The sequence below is a fragment of the Orycteropus afer genome, unplaced genomic scaffold (assembly GCF_000298275.1).
Source record: "Orycteropus afer afer isolate SDZICR_OR568_19922 unplaced genomic scaffold, OryAfe1.0 scaffold00070, whole genome shotgun sequence".
Taxonomy (NCBI): Eukaryota; Metazoa; Chordata; class Mammalia; order Tubulidentata; family Orycteropodidae; genus Orycteropus; species Orycteropus afer.
In genome coordinates this window covers 11661984-11682404 of record NW_006921657.1, presented here as the reverse complement: position 1 = coordinate 11682404, position 20421 = coordinate 11661984, and the positions used below count along the sequence as shown (strand labels likewise).

Here is a 20421-nt window from a genome sequence, read left to right as displayed (position 1 = left end):
GTAAACTGTGGTCAATGACATGAGACAAAGTATATGTGAACTGCTATATGGAAAGTGAATTTGCTCTGTAAATCTTCACCCAAATCACAATAAATATAAATAAATAAATAAATAAATGAAAAGAAGGCAAGGAAGGGAGATGTTGGGCAATTTTAATTTTGCCAAGAAATAAAAATATGAAAAACTATTGCCCACTTTTCTTTTACTTCCTAAATATTTTGATTGATATGAAAAAGTAGAAAGTAAAAAAAAAAAAAAAATCTGAATAAAAAGTCAAATTTCACTTTATAAAAAAAGCCAACTGTCCTAATATAAATTCATTATCAACTATGAAAATACTTTCAGGGACCAGTGTTTAGAATTCATTGAACAAATTAACAACTGTTCCTTTCAACTACAGATGTCCCAGGTGTTTTTGATAAGTTTTTCTTAACTTCTTGTACAATAGATTTCTTTTAACTTAAGCCCCTGACTTTATATTTATCCTTATTAAGCATTATCAAACATTAGTCCAAATCATCAACACATTTTAGAACACTGATTCTTTCTTTCTTAGTTTTATGCCATATGCAAATATGTTTATTTAAAAAATATCCTTCCAAGTCTTTTGTTAAAATGAAACAAAATAAGCCTTATAAAGAGCTTTATTCTTCCACTAGTCTGAGTGTAATTATTCAAACAGCTACAATACTCCAACAATGCCATTATCCAGATCACATCCCATTCCCTTATATAACAGGCATATCTATTAGAGGATCACAGGATTGATCGGTCAATGGCTTCTAGGCCAATTTCTCACCCAAGGCTTGTGCCCTCCAAGATTGATCAAGTAGTCACCATCCTTGAGTTTAAATGTATGTGGTTGTGGTGCAGTGAATTCCTTAATATGGCCCTTCTAGCTATAACCTTAGTAACTCTCACCAAATAACTGGGTGGGCCTATGCAAATGTGGGGAGCTTGTGGCCCACCACAGGAATTTAATAGCTTGTTAGTAATGTAAATAAAGGAGCTCTAGTAGCATAGTGCCTAAGGCACTTGACTGCTAACCAGGAGGCTGGCGGTTCAAACCCACCAGCCACTCCTCGGAAGGAAGGTTGGGCAATCCTACTTCCGTAGTGATAACTGCCTCGGAAACCCAAGGAGGGGTCTCTAGGAGTCAGGGCCCACTCAATGGCAAATAACAACAACAATGTAAATAAAGTGCATGGCACTCTTGTGGTGGTGAGATCATGACAATAAGGTGTATGGAAGACAAATGTGGGGATTGGTCAGTTTTGCCATGCCACTAGACTTCAAATGAGCTATCAAAGAAGTAGAATGGGTGGAGGGCACTACCATTAAGAAATAAGAACTAGGAGTGGAGCATGTCCTTGCAATGAATCTCCTTGATCCAGGAGATAGAGAGAGAGCGCTGTAACACTTTGCCGACACACCAACAAGCAGTGACAGGTAAATGGCATCAGCAGAACCAGGAGAACTAACAGGACACCCAATAGGACGGCTGGCAGGAGACAGAGCAATGGGCTTTCTGATCCAAGAAGTGAGAAAGCTGAAGGACTTTGGAGAAAAAGCTTAGGCTTATTGATGGAGTGAGATGCCTCTGGGCATTTATCTGCAGACCTAAAGAGCTTTGAAACACTTGTCCAAGCAGGGCAGAGTCCAGGGGGTCATGGGATTGAAAGGCTGAGGACCAGAGAGAAGCCTGCCTGTGGCACAGCTGAGAACAGGCTGTCCTGATCAAAGAACTGTATCCTGAGTCATTTCTGATCCTGAACTGTAACCTGTTACCTCCCTAATGAAAACCTGTAATTGTGAATATTGGTGTGAATTCGGTGTGGTCATTGAAACAAATTATCAAAACTAGCAGAGAAGTTGAGAGTGCTATAGGAGGGACAGTTGGTGTCAGAATTGTTAAACTGTCGTAGGGTGGAGGCATGTCTGACCTCTGCCTCATGGGTTTCAGCCTTGGGCAGTTGATCTTGATTCTCCTCACCCTTTGAGAAGTAACAGAATGTCAGATGAAACCATCCCCATGCCATTGTTACAGCTGGCATCAGAAGTGGGATTTGTTGCAATGACTTCAGACTCATATAAGCCGTGGGATTTTGTAAGAGAAAAAATGAAGGGACATGGGAAATTAAACTTTTGATTCTTAGGTAGTTATTTTGGGTGTTACTTGTAATGGCTGAAAGGAAGTAAGAAATGGTATACTGCAGCTAAGGGAAGAAAAGCCACACCTGGAGTGGCTTGGGGCAAAAGCCAGGCTGATTACATGAGATGATTCACAGTGGACCAAGGTCAACTGATTCCACCCAGTCAGAGGCCCAAGACTATATGCATATGAATGGGAAGATAGTCAAGGGGTAGAGAAGAGAATATGAAACTGGAATGTTTTAAAAAGGGTTGTGTGTGCATTTGAATGTATTGTGGATAGTGAATATTTCTCCTTCCTAGTGTTGTAGTACAAACCTAAATGTATGACAGAAAGGAATACTGGGTATTATAGATTACAGAGTGTGTAATTTTGTTTTAGCCAATACCTGATTGGATATGGTAAAAAGAGAGGTAGGATATGCCTGGAAGAAACACTCTTGTTTCAAGAATATAACTTAGGTGAAAAACCTGAGTCCCACCCAGGAAATTTGCATTTGAAAAGACATGCAGACCCACCCAGGACTGCTAAGAGAACAAGATATTTGCATTTGAAAGAAGGACCAGCAGAAAACAAATGACTGGCTTTTTTAATTTCTAGCAAGTGGTTTCCAGTTGGATACACTGAGGCAAGAGAAAGAAATACCCATCAGCCAGGGCCAAGGGCCAGAACAGGTAAAATGGGGAGAGACCCAGGTAGAAAGGTAAAGGAGATGAACTTGTCTGTCAGTTTTGTCATACTGTGGTGGCTTGGATGTTGCTGTGAGACTGTAGTCTATGCCATTGGTGTTTCAAATGCCAGCAGGGTAGTCCATGGTGGACACATTTCAGCAGAGCTTCAAGACTGAGACAGACTCAGAAGAAGGAAGAGGCTATCCACTTCTCAAAGAACTGGCCAGTGAAAACCTTATGAACAGCAGTGAAACACTGCCTGATATATTACTGGACAATTTTATGAATAGCCCTGAAACATTGTCCGATGCAGTGCTGAAAGATGACCTCCTCAGGTTGGAAGGCACTCAAGATGTGACTGGGAAAGAGCTGCCTCAGCAGAGTAGAGCCAACCTTAATGATAAGGGTAAAGTAGAGCTTTTGGGACTTCCATTTGCTGATGTGGCACAACTCAAAATGAGAAGAAACAGCTTCTCTAATAATAATAGCTTCCACTAATAATCAGTACATAGACTATACAGAGTATGTATCTAGGAAAATTAGAAGTTATCAGAAATGAAATGGAACACATAAAGATTGATATCCTAGGCATTAGTGAGCTGAAATGGACCAGTTTTGGCCATTTTGAATCAGACAATCATATGATCTACTACGCTAGGAATGACAAATTGAAAATGAATGGCATGGTATTCATCATCACAAAGAATGTTTCAAGATCTATCCTGAAGTACAATGCTGTCCATGATAGGATAATATTCATACACCTACAAGGAAGACCAGTTAATACTGCTGTTATTCAAATCTATGCACTACCAAAGCCAAAGTTGAGGAAATAGAAGATTTTTACCAACTTCTGCAGTTTTGAAATTGACTGAACATGCAATCGAGATGTGCTGATTATCACTGGTGATTGCAATGCAAAAGCTGAAAACAAAGAAACCGGGAGTTGGAAAATTTGTCCTTGGTGATAGAAATGATGCTGGAGATCGTATGACAGAATTTTGCAAGACCAATGACTTATTCATTCCAAATATATTTTTTCAACAACACAAATGGTAGTATACATGGATTTCAAGAGATGGCATACACAAGGGTCAGATTGACTACATCTGTGGCAAGAGGCAATGGAGAAGCTCAACATCTTCAGCCAAAACAAGACCAGGAGCTGATTGTGGAACAGAGCATCAATTGCTCACATGCAAGCTCAAGTTGAAGTTGAAAACAATTAAAACAAGTACACAAGAGCCAAAGTATGATCTTGACTATATCCCTCCTGAATTTAGAGTCCATCTAAAGAATAGATTTGATGTATTGAACACCAATGACTGAAAACCAAAAGAATTGTGGGATGACATCAAGAACATCATCCATGAAGAAAGGAAAAGGTCATTGAAAAGACAGGAAAAGAAGAAAAGACCAAAACGGATGTCAAAAGAGACTCTGAAACTTGCCCTTGAATGGAAAGTAGCTGAAGCAAATGGAAGAAATGACAAGATAAAAGAGCTGAACAGATTTCAAAGAGCAGCTCAAGAAGATAAAGTCAATTATTATAATGAAATGTGCAAACACATGGAGTTGGAAAGCCAAAATGGAAGAATATGCTCAGCATTTCTCAAGCTTAAAGAACTTAGGAAAAAATTTAAGCCTTGAGTTGCAATATTGAAATATTCTATGGGCAATATATTGAATGATGCAGGAAATATCAAAAGAAGATGGATGGAATACACAGAGTCTCTGTACCAAAAAGAACTGGTCAATGTTCATCCATTTCAGGAGGTGGCATATGTTCAAGAACCTGTGGTATTGAAGGAAGAAGTCAAAGCTGCACCGAAGGAAGTGGCGAAAAACAAGGCTCCAGGAATTGATGGAATACCCATTGGGATGTTTCAACAAATGGATGCCCTCTTGGAGGCACTCACTCAGCTATGCCAAAAGATTTGAAAGACAGCTACCTGGCCCACTGACTGGAAGAGAACCATATTTGTACCCATTCTAAAGAAAGGAGATCCCATAGAATGTGGAAATTATCAAATATTATTATTAATATCACACATAAGTAATATCTTACTGAAGATAATTCAAAAACGGTTGCAGCAGTATATTGACAGAGAACTTCCAGAGATGCAAGCTGGATTCAGAAGAGGATGTGGAACAAGGGATATCATTGCTGATGTCAGATGGATCTTTGCTCAAAGCAAAGGAGACCAGAAAGATGTTAACTTGTGTTTTACTGACTATGCAAAAGCATTCAATTGTGTGGATCATAATAAATTATGGATAACGCTGAGAAGAATGAGAAATGCAGAACACTTAATTGTATCATCAGGAACCTGTACATAGACCAAGAGGCAGGCGTTCACACCCAACAAGGGGACACTGCCTGGTTTAAAGTAGAGAAGGGAGTGTGTCAGGGTTGTATCCTTTCAGCACACTTATTCAATCTGTATGCTGAACAAATAATCCAAAAGGCTGCACTATGTGAAGAACATGGCATTGGGATTGGAGGAAGACTTGTTAACTAACTGTGATATGCTGATGACACAACTTTGCTTGCTGAAAGTGAGCATGACTTGAAGCACTTACTGATGAAGTTTGAAGACTACAGTCTGCAGTATGGATTGCACCTCAATATAAAGAAAACAAAAATCCTCACAACTGTACTAATAAACAGTAATCCAATAAATGGAGAGAAGATTGAAGTTGTCAAAGACTTCATATTACTTTGATCTATCATCAACACCAATGGAAGCAACAGTCAAGATATCAGATGACACAGTGCATTGGGCAAATCTGCTTCAAAAGACCTCTTTCAGGTGTTGAAGAGCAAAGATATCCCCTTGAAGTCTAAGGTGCACCTGACATAAGCCATGGTATTTTTAATCACCTCATATGCATGTGAGGGGAGCTCTGGTAGCATAGTGCCTAAGGCACTTGACTGCTAACCAGGAGGCTGGCGGTTCAAACCCACCAGCCACTCCTCGGAAGGAAGGTTGGGAAATCCTACTTCCGTAGTGATAACTGCCTCGGAAACCCAAGGAGGGGTCGCTAGGAGTCAGGGCCGACTCTATGGCAAATAACAACAACAAATAACAACATGCATGTGAGAGCTGGACAATGAATAAGGAAGATTGAAGAAGAGTCAATGCTTTTGAGTTTTGGCATTGGTGAAGAATAATGAAAGTACCATGGTACTACTAAAAGAACTAAAAAATCTGTCCTGGAAGAAGTGCAGCTGCAATGATCCTTAGAAGCGAGAATGGCCAGACATCGTCTCACCTACTTTGGTCATAATGTAAGAAGGGACCATTCCTTGGAGAAGGATATCATGCTTTGTTAAGTGGAGGGTCAACAAAAAAGGGGAAGGCCCTCAACAGATGGACAGACACAGTGGCTACAACTATGGGTTCAGGTATAGCAAGAATCATGGAGCTGAGACAGGACCAGGCAGTGTTTTGTTCTGCTGTATACTGGGTCATTATGAGTCAAAGATAACTCGATGGCACCTAACAACAACATCAAAGGAACCCCCTTCTAGGACCAGAAGTTAAAGGGAGCTGGTGAATAGACAGCCTGGTATGTCCACCTGTGGTAATTATCTTGGTCCACTCAGTAAATGGAAGTGGGGAGGTACAACAATAGAGAGATGAGCTTAATTTGCATATGTTCCATTGGCACCTGTTGACCTAGCTCACAGGGACTAGGGATTAGAGAGGAAGGGCTGGCTGGTCTGAAGTACAAGGAGTTGTGTGGAGTCCTGAGTCTACGGGGGGTAGTGGCTACTGACCTAGCCTATGGGGGCTAGGGATGAGAGAGAGAGAATGAGAAGGGACTGGTTGTTCTGAAGTACAGGCAGTTGTGTGGACCTCTGAGCCAACAGCTGGTACCCATTGACATAATTTGGATGTCTAGGAATGAGCTGACCAGAACTTGATTGAATAAAGAGGAAGATGCTTGAAATTGTGAGCTGGTGTAAATTGCTATGATTTGATGGTTTGCTCTGGACTGGACTTTGCTTATGAATGCAGACGCTCAAAGTTACAATTGAAACAAGATTCTTCAGATCAAGGAACACACTTGTCTCCTCAGAGTACTCATTTGATAGGGATGGGCAATTTAGAAATCGGCTATAAAACTAGGGGAGATAAAGGCAAGATGTGGCTGGATTACATGCTATCATGGGTGTGCTTACACTTAAAATGACTGGGAGGGTAAAGGTAATCTTTCCAGTATGAAATATTCAATGTCTACAAGAGCCTGGGGGTGGCCTTTTGCATAGTGAATTACTTAATATGGTCCTTTTATTTGAATACAAAATCAATGCCTATGGAAGAAGCAGTCAAGAAATTGATGTATTGCATTGGGCAAATCTGCTGCAAAAGACTTCTTTAAAGTGTAAAGAGTCACTTGGAAGATTAAAGCATTTTTGACCCAAGCCATGGTGTTATGATTAGCCACATATTCACGTGAGAGCTTACAATGAATAAGGAAGACTGCAGAAGAATTGATACATTTGAATCGTGGTGTTGGCAAAGAATATTGGATGTATCATGGACTACTAGAAGAATGGAGAAATCTGTCTTGGAGGACATGTAGCCAGAATGTTCCTCAGAAGTGAGAATGGCCAAATTTCATCTTTTGTTCTTTGATCATGTTCTCAGAAGGCACTGGTCCCTGTAGGAGGATATCATACTGGTTAAAGTAGAGCGTCAGCAAAAAAGAAGACCTTCTATGAGGTGGGTTGACACAGTAGCTGGAACAATGGGCTCAAGCATGGCAATGACTGTGAGGATGGCACAGGATCAGGATGGCACAGAATCTGTTTTAAATAGAGTTGCCTTGAGTTGGAACTGACTTGGCAGCACCTAACAACAACAACAGCTGTAGTCTTTGTAACTCCCACCAAATAACTGGGTGGGATTATGCAAATATGAGGTACTTGTGGCCCACAGCGGGGATCTGATAGCTTACTAATAATGTAAATATGGTGTATGGCACCCTTGTTGGGGTGGGGTCATGAAAATAATTTATATGGAACCCCAACATGCACACACACACAACTGGGCTGTGTGACAGACCTATTAATTCAAGATTTCAGAGTGCAGACCCTAAGTAGGTAATAAAGTTTTAAGAATCATTTGACGTAGGGATGAAGTTGAGAACAACTGTTTTAGAATTTATTATTTGATGAAAATATTTTAAATCACAGTAGTTTTTTGGGCAACTATACTAGTATGTGGATTCACATTAAGATTACCATCAACTAAAATCTCTAAACCTTTGTTGCTGTGTGTTGACATGGACTGGGCTTCAACTCATAGAAATCTTATGTATAACAGAACAAAACACTGCCCAGGCCTGTGCTACCTTCTGGATCACTGAATCATTGCTATGTTTGTGTTCCCATAATCATTGATATATTTGAACTTGTTGTTATAGCTATTGTGTCAATTATCTTATTGAGGGATTCCCTCATTTTTATTGGCCTTCTACTTTATCAAACATGACATCCTTTACCAGTGATTGGTCTTTTCTGATTATGTGTCCAAAGCAAGCAAGTCAAAATCTAGCTATCCTCACTTGTAAGGAACATTCTGGTTATATTTCTTTTAAGATGCATTTGTTCATTCAAACAACAAATTAGTCCATGGTATATGATATATTCTTTGCCAACACTATAGTTTGAATGTATGATTTAGGAGGATATATCTGGTGGTGTAGTGCTTAAGGCATTTGACTGCTAACCAGAAGGCTGGCGGTTCAAAACCAACAGCCACTCCTCAGAAGGAAGGTTGGGCAATCTACTTCTATAGTGATACTGCCTCAGAAACCCAAAGAGGGGTTGATATGAGTCAGATCTCACTTGAGAGCCCTAATTGTTTTTTTATTTTTTTGGTTTTTGGAAGGCTAATTTATGACTCAACTTGACCAGGTTATGGCGTCCAGTTGTGTGGTCAAACACTAGTTTTAAGTACGTGTGATTAAGTCAGTTGGCCTTACATAAAGCAGTACCTTTCATAATTTGGGTGGGTTTCAACCACTCAGTTAAAGGCCTTTAGAGGAAAGAGGGACTTTTCTTGGTGCATCCAGGCTATAAATGAACATTTTGCCAGACTTTGCTCACACTTCACTCTTCCCATCACCTCACCGATGGACTATAGGACACAAGCCTGCAGGAATCTTCAGCCTGTCCTCTGACCTACAGATTTGGGATTTGCCAGTCCCTATAATTGCATGAGCCAATCTCATAAAATAAATCTCTCTCATTCTCTCTGTATATGTATATTTAAAGCCCACATGTGTGTGTATGTGTGTGCACATGTGCACATGTTCACACATACACACACACATTCTATTTCTCTAGAGAATCCTAAGACAGTATCCAATAGATAGGATTTTTATTATACCTATTATATTTAATTTAGTCCTTATGCTAGAATATTCATATTTTTGAGACCTTTGTGTATATTTGTGTATATTTTATATATATTTTTAATCTTCTTTTAAATATCTATCTATATGTTGTTGTTGTTATATCTATCTATCTATATATATTATATATATAGTTATATATAGTTGTTCGTACTGAGAATATACACAGAAAAACATTGAATACCAATTTAACAGTTTCTACATGTACCATTTAGTGACATTGATTATATTCTTTGAGTTGTATAATAATTTTTACTCTCCTTTACTACTAACTTATTCCTCCCTCATTAACATAAACTCACTGTCACCCTAGAGGTTCCTATCTATCTTTCCAGTAGCTATTGTTAATTTGAACCCATATAGATAGTTCTTAAAAAAGCATAACACTTAAGGCAGACATTTTTTGCTTCAGAAGCTAAACTATTATTTGGGTTTAATAAGATGTAAGGGAATATGTTTGGTTTAAGGTTTAAAGGTTATCTCAGAGCAATGGCTTTATGAGTTATCCAAGCTTCATGGCTCCATGAAGTCTAGAGTCCCTGGAAATTTGAAATTTTGTTCTGCATTTTTCCCTTTTTGATCAGGATTTTTCTATGGCTTCTTAGAACAAAATATTCCATAATGGTAACCAGGCACCATCCATTTTTTTTGGTCTTATGGCAAATGAGGCAGTTATTCATAGAGGCAATTAGCCACACATTCCCTGCCATCCTCCTATTCCTAACTCTTTTTTCTCCTTTGTTGTTCCAGAAAAACAGAGAAAAAATGTTGTGCCTTGGATTGTTCCTTGCAAGTTTTTAAGACTCCAGGCATGATGCAACAAACAAGGAGGTAGAACAAAATCAATACACATATCAACAGGCCATTTAACTGAGATGTCCAATGAAACAATAACCCTAAACCTACAAATCAAGGAACCAAATCCCATGAAGCTTTTGGTTGTACATAAGCAGCACTACAGAAGTAGACTGCCCAAATCTTCCTTCTAAGGAGTGGCTGGTAAGTTTGAACCACCAGTCTTCTGGTTAGCAGTCAAATGCCTTAGGCACTATGCTACCAGCGCTCCTTTTTGGTTTTGGTTTAAACCTCCAAATCAAGGAACCAAATCTCATGAAGCTTTTGGTTGTACATAAGCAGCCTTAGCAGCTACTACTTTTTTTGTTTGGTCATTGTTATAAATATATCTATCACACAACTTTTGCCAATTCAACTTTATACAGGTGTATAACTTATTCATAGAAATTACATAATTGGCTGTGTAACTCTACTCTTAATCAATGCAATATTTTCATAGTCATTACTGTTCTCCCCTACCCACCTTTCCCTCCCATGGTAACCGGTAATAAACTTTGGTCTCTATGCATTTGCTTTTCTTGTCTTTTTATAAAAGTGAGGTTATACAATAATTGTCCTTCTGTGATTAACTTATTTCACTCAGCATAACATCTTCCAGTTCCATCTACATTTTTGTATGTATCAGGACTATTTCTCTTATTAGCTGAGTGGTATCACATCGTGAGTGTGTACTACATTTTGTTTATCCATTCATATATTGATGGGTATTCAGGTTCTTACTTTGAACTTCAAAGTTGAAAAATAATTAATTATTCTATATTTTCTCAAAATCACTAGTAAATCATTGAATTTGACTAGGCCAAGAGAAGATCAATTTATCCTATTAATAGAGATTTTATCCTCGGTTAGCATCTATTCCTTAATCAACCATTTTAAGGATACTTTTTCATCAGTTACAATTCAAACTAATTACACTGTCATATTTTCTTTTCATATTGTCAAAATAAGACATTCCATGATAGGAATATCATAAAAGATGTCAAAGCCTCACTACCCTCTATGTATCCATTCTAGAATCTCCATCATTCTTTTATATACTGAACAAATATTAATTGAACATCAAATATGTGGTATATTTTTGCTAGGTACTGAGGATACAAGTAGTGATTATGAAGGACAAAACCATTATCTTCATTAACTTTATGTTTTGTGTGAAAAGTACACAATAAATAAATATAAAACATAATTTCAGATTTGATATAGGCCCTAAAACAAATAACCATGTTTCTGCAATAAAGCATAACTGGAAAAATAAATATGCTTCTATAATACAGCAATGATATTTAGGGGACAGATCTCTGAGGAGATGATATTTGAATTGTGATCTCATAAACTGAGCATAAAAGAAGCTGTCCAAATGACCATACGGGAAAAGAGCATTGGGAAAGCACAAAGTGTGATGTCTATCTATTGGGATGGAATTTATTGTGTTCTACAAAAAGAAAGGCAGATAGTTAGAGATCTAATGAGTAAAAGGGAAAATAATATTGGGTAGATTTCAGACTGGCACAGTCTAAAAATTGTACAGGTCTGATTAAGCTATATATAAAAAAAATAGCTTGCATTTCAAGGTGACTTTTGTCTGTTGTTGGTTTTCTTTGCTACCAGATACACAAAACAACACCTAGAAAATGGTAGATATTTAATACATAGTTACTGAATGAATCAAGGAAAAATCCCAGGTTTTTAGCTAGAGCAACTGGGTAAATGTGTCTAACGAAAATCTGAAACACTGAAGAAGAAACAGAAAGAGGTGGGGAGCGGAGGAATCAAACGTTCCATTTTGGCTATGTTATGTTTTAGATTCCTTTTAGAAGTCAAAGTATTAGGAAATATTTATCCATTTTAGTTCTTATTCTTGTAAAATAAGGTAATCCATTTTAGTTCTTATTTCTTGTAAAATAAGGTAATTAGGATTATGTTATGTGTACTCTGATTCATTGTTTTAAGATTATTCAAACCAAACTCACTGTCATCGAGTCAATTCTGAGTCACAGCAACTCCAGTTGGATTTCTAAGGCTGTGAATCTTTACAGAAGTAGACTGCATCTTTCCTATGTAGAGCAGCTGGTGGATTTGAACAACCAACCTTTTGGTTAACAGCCAAATGCCTTAACCACTACAGCATCAGAGTGCCTTTCAATACTATCAGTCATTTAGAAATAATTCCCTAAAAATATTTTGCCGTTAGGATTTTAAGAAATTCCTGAATTACTGATAAGAAGGCAGCATTTCTTGACTTTTTCAAACCCATGAACTCCTCTGATAAAAAGAAATAAAGCCACTCCTTTAAAATCATTTGACATTCAAGAAATAATCACAAAAAAATAAAGCAAATCAGCTGGATAAATTTCTGCTTTGATTCAAACTCTCCCTTTTTCAGTATGGCCTTTTAGGGAAGGCCACATTTTCCATCCATTGACAGTCCTTTTCGAGAATACACAATACTGTATGAATAGGGGTGCTTTGTGCATCCATGCAAATAAGGTAAGTCACCTTTTATAAAGACATGAAACACAAAGGATTATTCATAATAACCCTCATATTTAGTGAAAAGTAGCTCAGTGATCAGTTTTTAAAATAAAATGTTTTTTTCAACCAAAGTTGCCATTTAATATTATGAGATCATGTTTGAAAGTATCCTGGCAAAATATTATATCATATAATGTATTATCTCTTATCAAAAAAATATTTCATAAAATATTCCAAAGCAAAACCATTTATCAGAAAAGAAATGTATTTTATTATGTCAAGTAGTAAAAGCTTGCTTCAAGTTTTTCCATGCTTTTAATGAGATTTCATCAGCATTCTGTTTTGTTCCCTAAAACAACTATTGTTTTACAAATATTACCTGTATAATTGATTTCTCTAGTCTTTGGTTTGTTTATTCATAAAATAAGAGGACTTAACTCTCAAATCTTTCTGAATTATAATATTTCAGGATTTGTAATGTTGTTGTTGTAGTTTGCTGTAGAGTCGGCCCGACTCATAGCGACCCCTCCTTGGGTTTCCGAGGCAGTATCACTACGGCCCAACCTTCCTTCCGAGGAGTGGCTGGTGGGTTTGAACCACCAGCCTTCTGGTGAGCAGTCAAGTGCCTTAGGCACTATGCTACCAGAGCTCCCAGTTTGATGTATTAGGATCATTTAATTATGATTCAGTGTGTCCATTTTCAAAGGTACTTGAAAATTTTCAGACTACTTAAGAGAATATTAACTGAAACTAACATCAAATCTCTCAGAATTATCCACAAGAGGAAGAGAAAACTGATGCTAAGTAAAGAATAAACCTAGACCATAAAAAAAAAAAAAAAAAAGACTCTGTCATGGAGTCAATTTCAACTAATAGTGACACTTTAGGACAGAGCTGAACTCTCCCATAGGGTTTCTAAGGCTGAAAATCTTTACAGAAGCAGACTGCCTCATCTTTCTCCCACAGAGCAGCTGGTAAGTTCAAACCTCCATCTTTTGGTTAGCACTCAGATGCTTTAACTGCAATGCCACCAAAGCTCCAACTGTGGCCTTAGGACACTTCAATCCTCTATTTTTAAAATAAATTATATTAATACATTTTCCATGTATGAAAGTACATAGCATTATATATATATACACACACATTATTATTTCTACTAGTTTATATATTGGGTGCTTTGGTAGCAAAGTGCCTAAGGCACTTGACTGCTAACCAGAAGGCTGGTGGTTCAAACCCACTCCTCAGAAGGAAGATGGGGCAATCTACTTCCATAGTGATACTGCCTCAGAAACCCAAGGAGGGGTCACTATGAGTTGGGTCCAACTTGATGGTACGTAACAAGAACAATATATAACATAAATAATAACAATAACAGTAATAAAACATAATAATTACTTATATAGATAATTTGTATAAATATTTTAATGAATAGGAAGATATTAACTTAGTTTTCTTACCTGTGGACACAAAGTTTCTAGGTGATTGGCTGCAATTTTGACAATTTTAATTCCATCTTCATTTGTCGACATGGAACAAGCAAGATTTGCCACCTTAAATTAAATAAAACGTAACGAAAATTATTTTAAATAATCAAATAAATGTAAAAACACTTGTTACCTTAGGCAAGTAAGAGCATGTACAGGAGCATTAAAAATCTCAGCAGCAAGCATTCTCATAAACATCACTAATATCTGTTTTATACAAGTATTCAAAGAATCTAGTAAAAGAAATAACAACAAAGAGCCCTAGAGAATTGTTTAAAGCAAGAGGAAAAACTGATGAATGAATCAGTAAACCCCACAGTCTCTTGGTATCAACATCTAACCCATAATAAGAAGTCAACTATAAGGATTTCCTGTGGGATTTAAAAAAAAAAAAAAAAAAACGTTTAGCTCTGTATTGAATATCAATAGGTTCTTGGAATCTCATATGATTGCGGTTTAAGTTTATAATTGTTTTATTATTTTCCAGGGGTCGGATTATGCATTCTCAAGTTACATGAAGCACGACTGTATCTTTTCACGTTTTCTTTAGCATCAAATATACTACAAAACTGGACAAAGACAAGATAATTAAATTTTTCTTCCTGTCCTTGATTTTCTACTACAAATTCTTGGACATTCGGCAATTGACTTGATTCAAATGCTAAAGACACCTAAATTCCTTATACATTATAGTTTTTGAGGCTTACACTCTTTCCAGTGTAGTACTTTTTGAAATAATTATCTTCTGTCCAATAGTGACAAATACATTTATACCATGAAAGAGTCAGGAGAAAGAGCTTAGAATTTTTCTTCCTTCCTTTGACCCTACTCTTACTCAACACTCCTCTTGCTAACACAGTGACTGATTGTTTACCGAAGCAGTGTTTTCCCTGACTGACAAAACACTTCATTGCCTTCCTCACTTCAGGAGAATAGTTTTTATAACATTTTTCCCCAATTTTTCTAATACCTCTGTTAATTATTATATACTTTAACACACCTCAGTTTTTACAGCTCAAACCCAACATATATTCAATTGCTAAGAAACTGGCCCATTAGCCACATGTAATGAAAATGAACAAACATATCTTTGGATTGCTACTTTAAGAGTACCACAAAATGTTATTTAAGTAGATTTGCAGTCTTTTTTTTTTTTTTTTTTAATGGCATCACTGTTAATATGTCAATAGTGAAGTAACTCCTTGGTTTGCATTTACATATAATGAAATAACAGTCATATATTATTTAACTTTAAAAGGGCATTGTTCACGTTATTAATGTACATGGAAATGGCTTACTTGAAAAGGTCTTTTGTTGGCTTGAAGGTCACAATACCTCAACTTTCATATCTGACACATAATTAGCGCATTTGTGAATTATTTGAAAAGGGCAGGAGTTTCTAAGCCCCTCTCCTCCACCCCCAAACCACACTCACGGAAATAAAACTCAGCAGTCTAATTGCTTTAATACATCTTATATGAATTTTCACTACACTTGCAGAAAATATCTACCTGTAAATGTGACCACTGTTGGTTTTAATTAAAAAAATAAATTCTTCGTCCAATGCTTTGATCAAATCAGAAGAATGTGAGTTAATCCAAAGTTCAAAAATTACAAAAAGAGTGTCACATGTAGACACTTTTCAGTTGATTAATTTATTTTTCAATATATTTGCATTTTGTTTTCATTTGTTTTAAAAAAATCTTGTACTAGATTTGAGAACTGCCATATTTAAGGCAAACCAATTCACTGACTAACATAGCGTGGAAATCATTCTCAACATGAAGTCTCAATTTATATTAGCAAACTTAATATTTACAAAATGCTCAAATGCAAGTACAATACAACAAAGGTTTTTCTACTCAATTAGTAATGATTGTAAGGCTCTCTCTGTCTCCATTTATGCCATCTCTCTACGTGCCTGAGCTTCTCATTACCAGAACTGTTCTGTGCCAGGTAAATTTTCCAGGTAATCAAGTACTATTTTCAGATTAAGGCATGTTACATTTTAGTGACAACTTGGACAAATAAGCTTGAATTTATAACTGTTGTTCTTTGACAAAATAGAGAAGTTAAAGTGACAGAAATAAGTTCTCCTTACATCTTTAGTTTGAGTGATTTGTGACATATTTTCCAAAGTCACATCAATGTGTGAATGAAACTCAAATTTCCTCTAGCAATCATTATTCCTAAATTCTGTGTAGTTCTTCAGGCAGCCAAATATGTTCCCAAGCCCAGCATGAAGGCAACTAACTCCCTACTGGTCAGTGAACACAGAATGCAAACATACCCTGTTGTTAAATATTTTCAAATATTTGGACATCTGACATCCTTTGTTTATCTAACTTAGATATTTCAAAAATCTGTGTAAAGCTTCATTATTCAAGAGATCCTTATGTAAATTTCAGCCCACTAAGTGAAATTTAGGAGCTCTGGTAGCATAGTGCCTAAGGCACTTGACTGCTCACCAGAAGGCTGGCGGTTCAAACCCACCAGCCACTCCTTGGAAGGAAAGTTGGACAATCCTACTTCCGTAGTGATACTGCCTCAGAAACCCAACGAGGAGTCGCTATGAGTTGGGGTCGACTCGACAGCAAACAACAACAACAAAGTGAAATTTAGGCAAAGGGAGGATTTGTGGTCAGACACGCATGGCTTTGTATCTGACTGCCACAATTAATAAGCTTTCTGATCATAGGCAAGATACTAACTTCTCTGGGTGTGTTTTATCACCTATAAAATGGGTATGATAATACTGACCTTTCTGAGAAGCTTTGAGGATTAAATGAAGTAATATGCAGACAGAGCACTATCTGTAGCCCTCACCATTGATGAGTTTCCTTCCAGTTTATTGCTTTCTCTGCTGCTTGATGTGGGGTGAGTGTGAGTGAACATTCAGTCTCTCAGAGGTTTTGTATAATTAAAACCTTTGGAACTTAGGAAATTCAACAGATGTTATAACCTCAAAGCCACAAACTCAAATGCTTTCAGGGGCCATGCAGAGAATATGACTATAAAGACTAGATGTAACCCAGTGCTGGGCTGGGGCAGAGTGATGGATCCCAAGGGAAATATGAGTATTCATTCCCTGCCTAAAGGCAATAAAACAAAAAGAAAGACAAACAATCACTGCCTTGGCCAAACTAACAGTCTATTGGCTTACTTAAGTTCATAGGTGACCAATTTCTGACCTCTGACTCCAATCATCCATTGTATAGGTAGGAAAATAAAGTAAAAAAAAAAAAGAGAGGACACACACTCAAACAAACGGATTACAGGAAGGAGACCAGGGATACATGTGTGTTCTTTATGTCACTATGAATTAAAGAATTCACAAAATTGTCTTCATTGAAATGAGTAAACAAACTTTTTATTGATATTATGCTATATCCTCAGCCAAGCCTTGGTAAGCAGAGTCTAAATTATCCTAAATAAATGGAATCAAAGTCACTGAGGCAAATTTATGATTTTACTTTAAAAATAAAGACCAGTATATACAATGTTTTTTTCATTTTTACCAAAGAATAAATCATATCCTTAACATAATTATTGACTCTGTGTCTAATAATTACAAAAACAAATGAGTAAAAATAAGCCCTTCAAAGAGGAACATGTTGCCATGTCGCCAAGAAGGGAGTGAAGCTTGCCTTCAGGACCTTCTCTTGAGCTTTTCCCTTTCTCAGCAGCTCTTCTCCCCTTCTCAGCAGCTTGTCTTCCCTTACATGCCACATGTACCACTGTAGGACCTTTAATCTTGGCTGAACCAAGCACCCTATCTTTGTTGGGAAAAAAAAAAAAAAAAAAAAGGTGGTAGGCAACAAAGCCTGGCTAGGTAATTCCCAAACTAAGTCATGTTTTCATTACCCTTCTGACATTTGTTCTTCTCTTCCTGGCCCCCATTTCAGCTTCTGTATCCCAATTTTGTATCTTCCTGACACCTTTTCTATCTGCTAAACTGTTGGCATAGAACACGGTGCCCATTACCGCCCATCCATGGTCTCAGGTGAGAATCCTTTGCTCTGGAACCTAGACTTGTAGAACTCTGCCAGCTTGGCTAGTTCCTTCCCTTCTCTTCAAAAAAGGTCAGAGATATGGACACACTTAACCTAAAAGAATAACTCACTAATGGTAATCATGGAAGCAATGAGGAGATATTTGGGGATTGAGGATGTTATCAATGGCCCTTAAGTTAATGTGCTTACTACACTACAGGCTTCACTTTGCTTTTCATCATAACTTTGTTCTAGTCTGGTAAAGAGACTCTATGTTAAAAATAATGAAAACCTTTGCACAAGGGTTAAAGCTCAGAAAACAAGAATGCACAGGAAAGGACACAGAGAAAAGATAACCACAGGGAAGAAGTAAGAAAAGAGTTGTTATATAATGGGGTTTGCAGTCAATGTCACTGAAAAAAATTCATATACACTATTGAATGGAAAATGAATTCAGTCTGTAAATTTTCATCCAAATCACAATAAAATGTTAAAAGAAAAATAATGAAATAATGAAAACCACAGCATGCTGTATTTTAACATTCTGGTATCAAGTTTTATCTGAAATCACAGGAGCAGTAGTAGCCCTCTCAGTCATCGTAGACTGAGATGGTATCATTGCTACTAATGAATTCACTATTTGGACAGCTATTCATCATGAATCACTCCCTCTGTCACTAAATAGGATTTTGCAGGAACATGAAGTAAACTTTGATGTTGGTTGAGATTTCCATTTTTTATATTCGTATTGTTCATATATAGCTCACATAATCAATTTTTATATCACATCATTGTGTATCACAGCTCTCCACAGTGGGGAAAAAGGTCACTCACTGCCTCATGTCCATTCATTTTCCTCCCTGGCAGATGGTCATGCAACTCCCATGTAAACACTTTCAGAGACAGAGAATTTACTGTTTTGCAGGGCAGCATATTCCCATTGTAGGACAGTCCAAAGTTATAAAATTATGAAATTCTTCCTTATAATGAAGTGAAATCTTTCTCTCTACAACTTTCCCATAGTGGTCACAGAATACAGAATGTCAAATATCTTTAATAACAAAAATAATGTAAAGAGCCCATAAAGAAATTGTATATTAGTGATCTCAACTCAGGGATAAGATAAAGACAATCATAGGCAAATAGATATTTAAAATAAAAATCCACTTACTCTTCCCTAGGAGATTTTAATGTGTTAGATATGTGAATGAGTGGAAATGGGGGTGGTTAGTGATACTGCCTTGGAAACCCAAGGAGGGGTCGCTATGAGTCAGGGCCGACTTGATGGCACATAACAACAACAACAACATGGTATGTGTAATTAGATTTTTTAAAGTTCCCCAGGTGATTTTGACATACTGTTTCCCACATATACAGCTCCCAGATATAACTCAGACCTTGGTTGATTTTCATTTGTTGAATAGACACTCCTGCCTGAAGATTAAGGTAAAGGGGCTAAATCTACTAGAAAAGAAACTGAAATATTTATGGGAGAGACTAGAAATACATGAGAAAAGTTTCACAAATTAGAGACAAGAAATAATGACCTAAAATACTACCTGAGAAAGTAGAGAAAAGTTTGAAAATGGGAATACTCAGGAAACAAGTCCCCAAGGTGGCAGGGAGCAGTGGCAGACAAGGCCAGCAGGAACAGGTAGGGGAAAACCCAGGAAGTGAGCCAAGTGGTTGGAACAGATAAGGGAGACGAACTGGTCTGTTGGTTTGTCGTACTGTGGTGGCTTGAGTGTTGCTGTGAGGCTGCAGGCTGTGCCAGCAGGGGTGCCCATGATGGACTGGTTTTGGTGGATCTTCCACACTGAGACATACTCAGAAGAAGGAAGAGGCCATCCACTTCTCAAAGAATTGGCCAGTGGAAACCTTATGAATAAGAGTGAAACACTGTCTGATATATTACTGGAAAATGTTATGAATAGCACTGAAACATTGTCCAATACAGTGCTGGAAGATGAGCCCCTCAGGTCAAAAGGCACTCAGAATATGACTGGGAAAGAGCTGCCTCATCAGTATAGAGCCTACCTTAATGATACGGATAAAGTAGAACTTTTGGGGCCTCCATTTGCTGAAGTGGCACAACTCAATATGAGAAGAAACACCTGCAAACAACCACTGAAAATCAGAACATGGAATATATGAAGCATGAATCTACAAAAATCGGAAGTTGTCAAAAGTGAAATGGAACACACGAAAATTTCTATCCTCAGAATTAGTGAGCTAAAAAGGACCGGTTTGGGCCATTTTGAATAGGATAACCATATGATCTACTATGCTGGAAATGATAAATTGAAGAGGAATGGCATGGCATTCATCATCACAAAAAATGTTTCAAGATTTATCCTGAAGTACAA

The 20421-nt window shown here is 37.3% G+C and overlaps 1 protein-coding gene across 1 annotated transcript in view; it reads right to left on the bottom strand.

Moving 5' to 3' along the window:
- CTNNA3 (catenin alpha 3) overlaps positions 1 to 20421 on the bottom strand; it is a gene marked incomplete at its 3' end in the record, with an annotated part of 1944816 nt that overhangs the window by 511170 nt on the left and 1413225 nt on the right. Inside the window, exon 9 of the mRNA XM_007940725.2 lies at positions 14037 to 14129. Within this exon, the coding sequence (XP_007938916.2) occupies positions 14037 to 14129 (93 nt within the window). The remainder of the gene's footprint in view (positions 1 to 14036; positions 14130 to 20421) is intronic.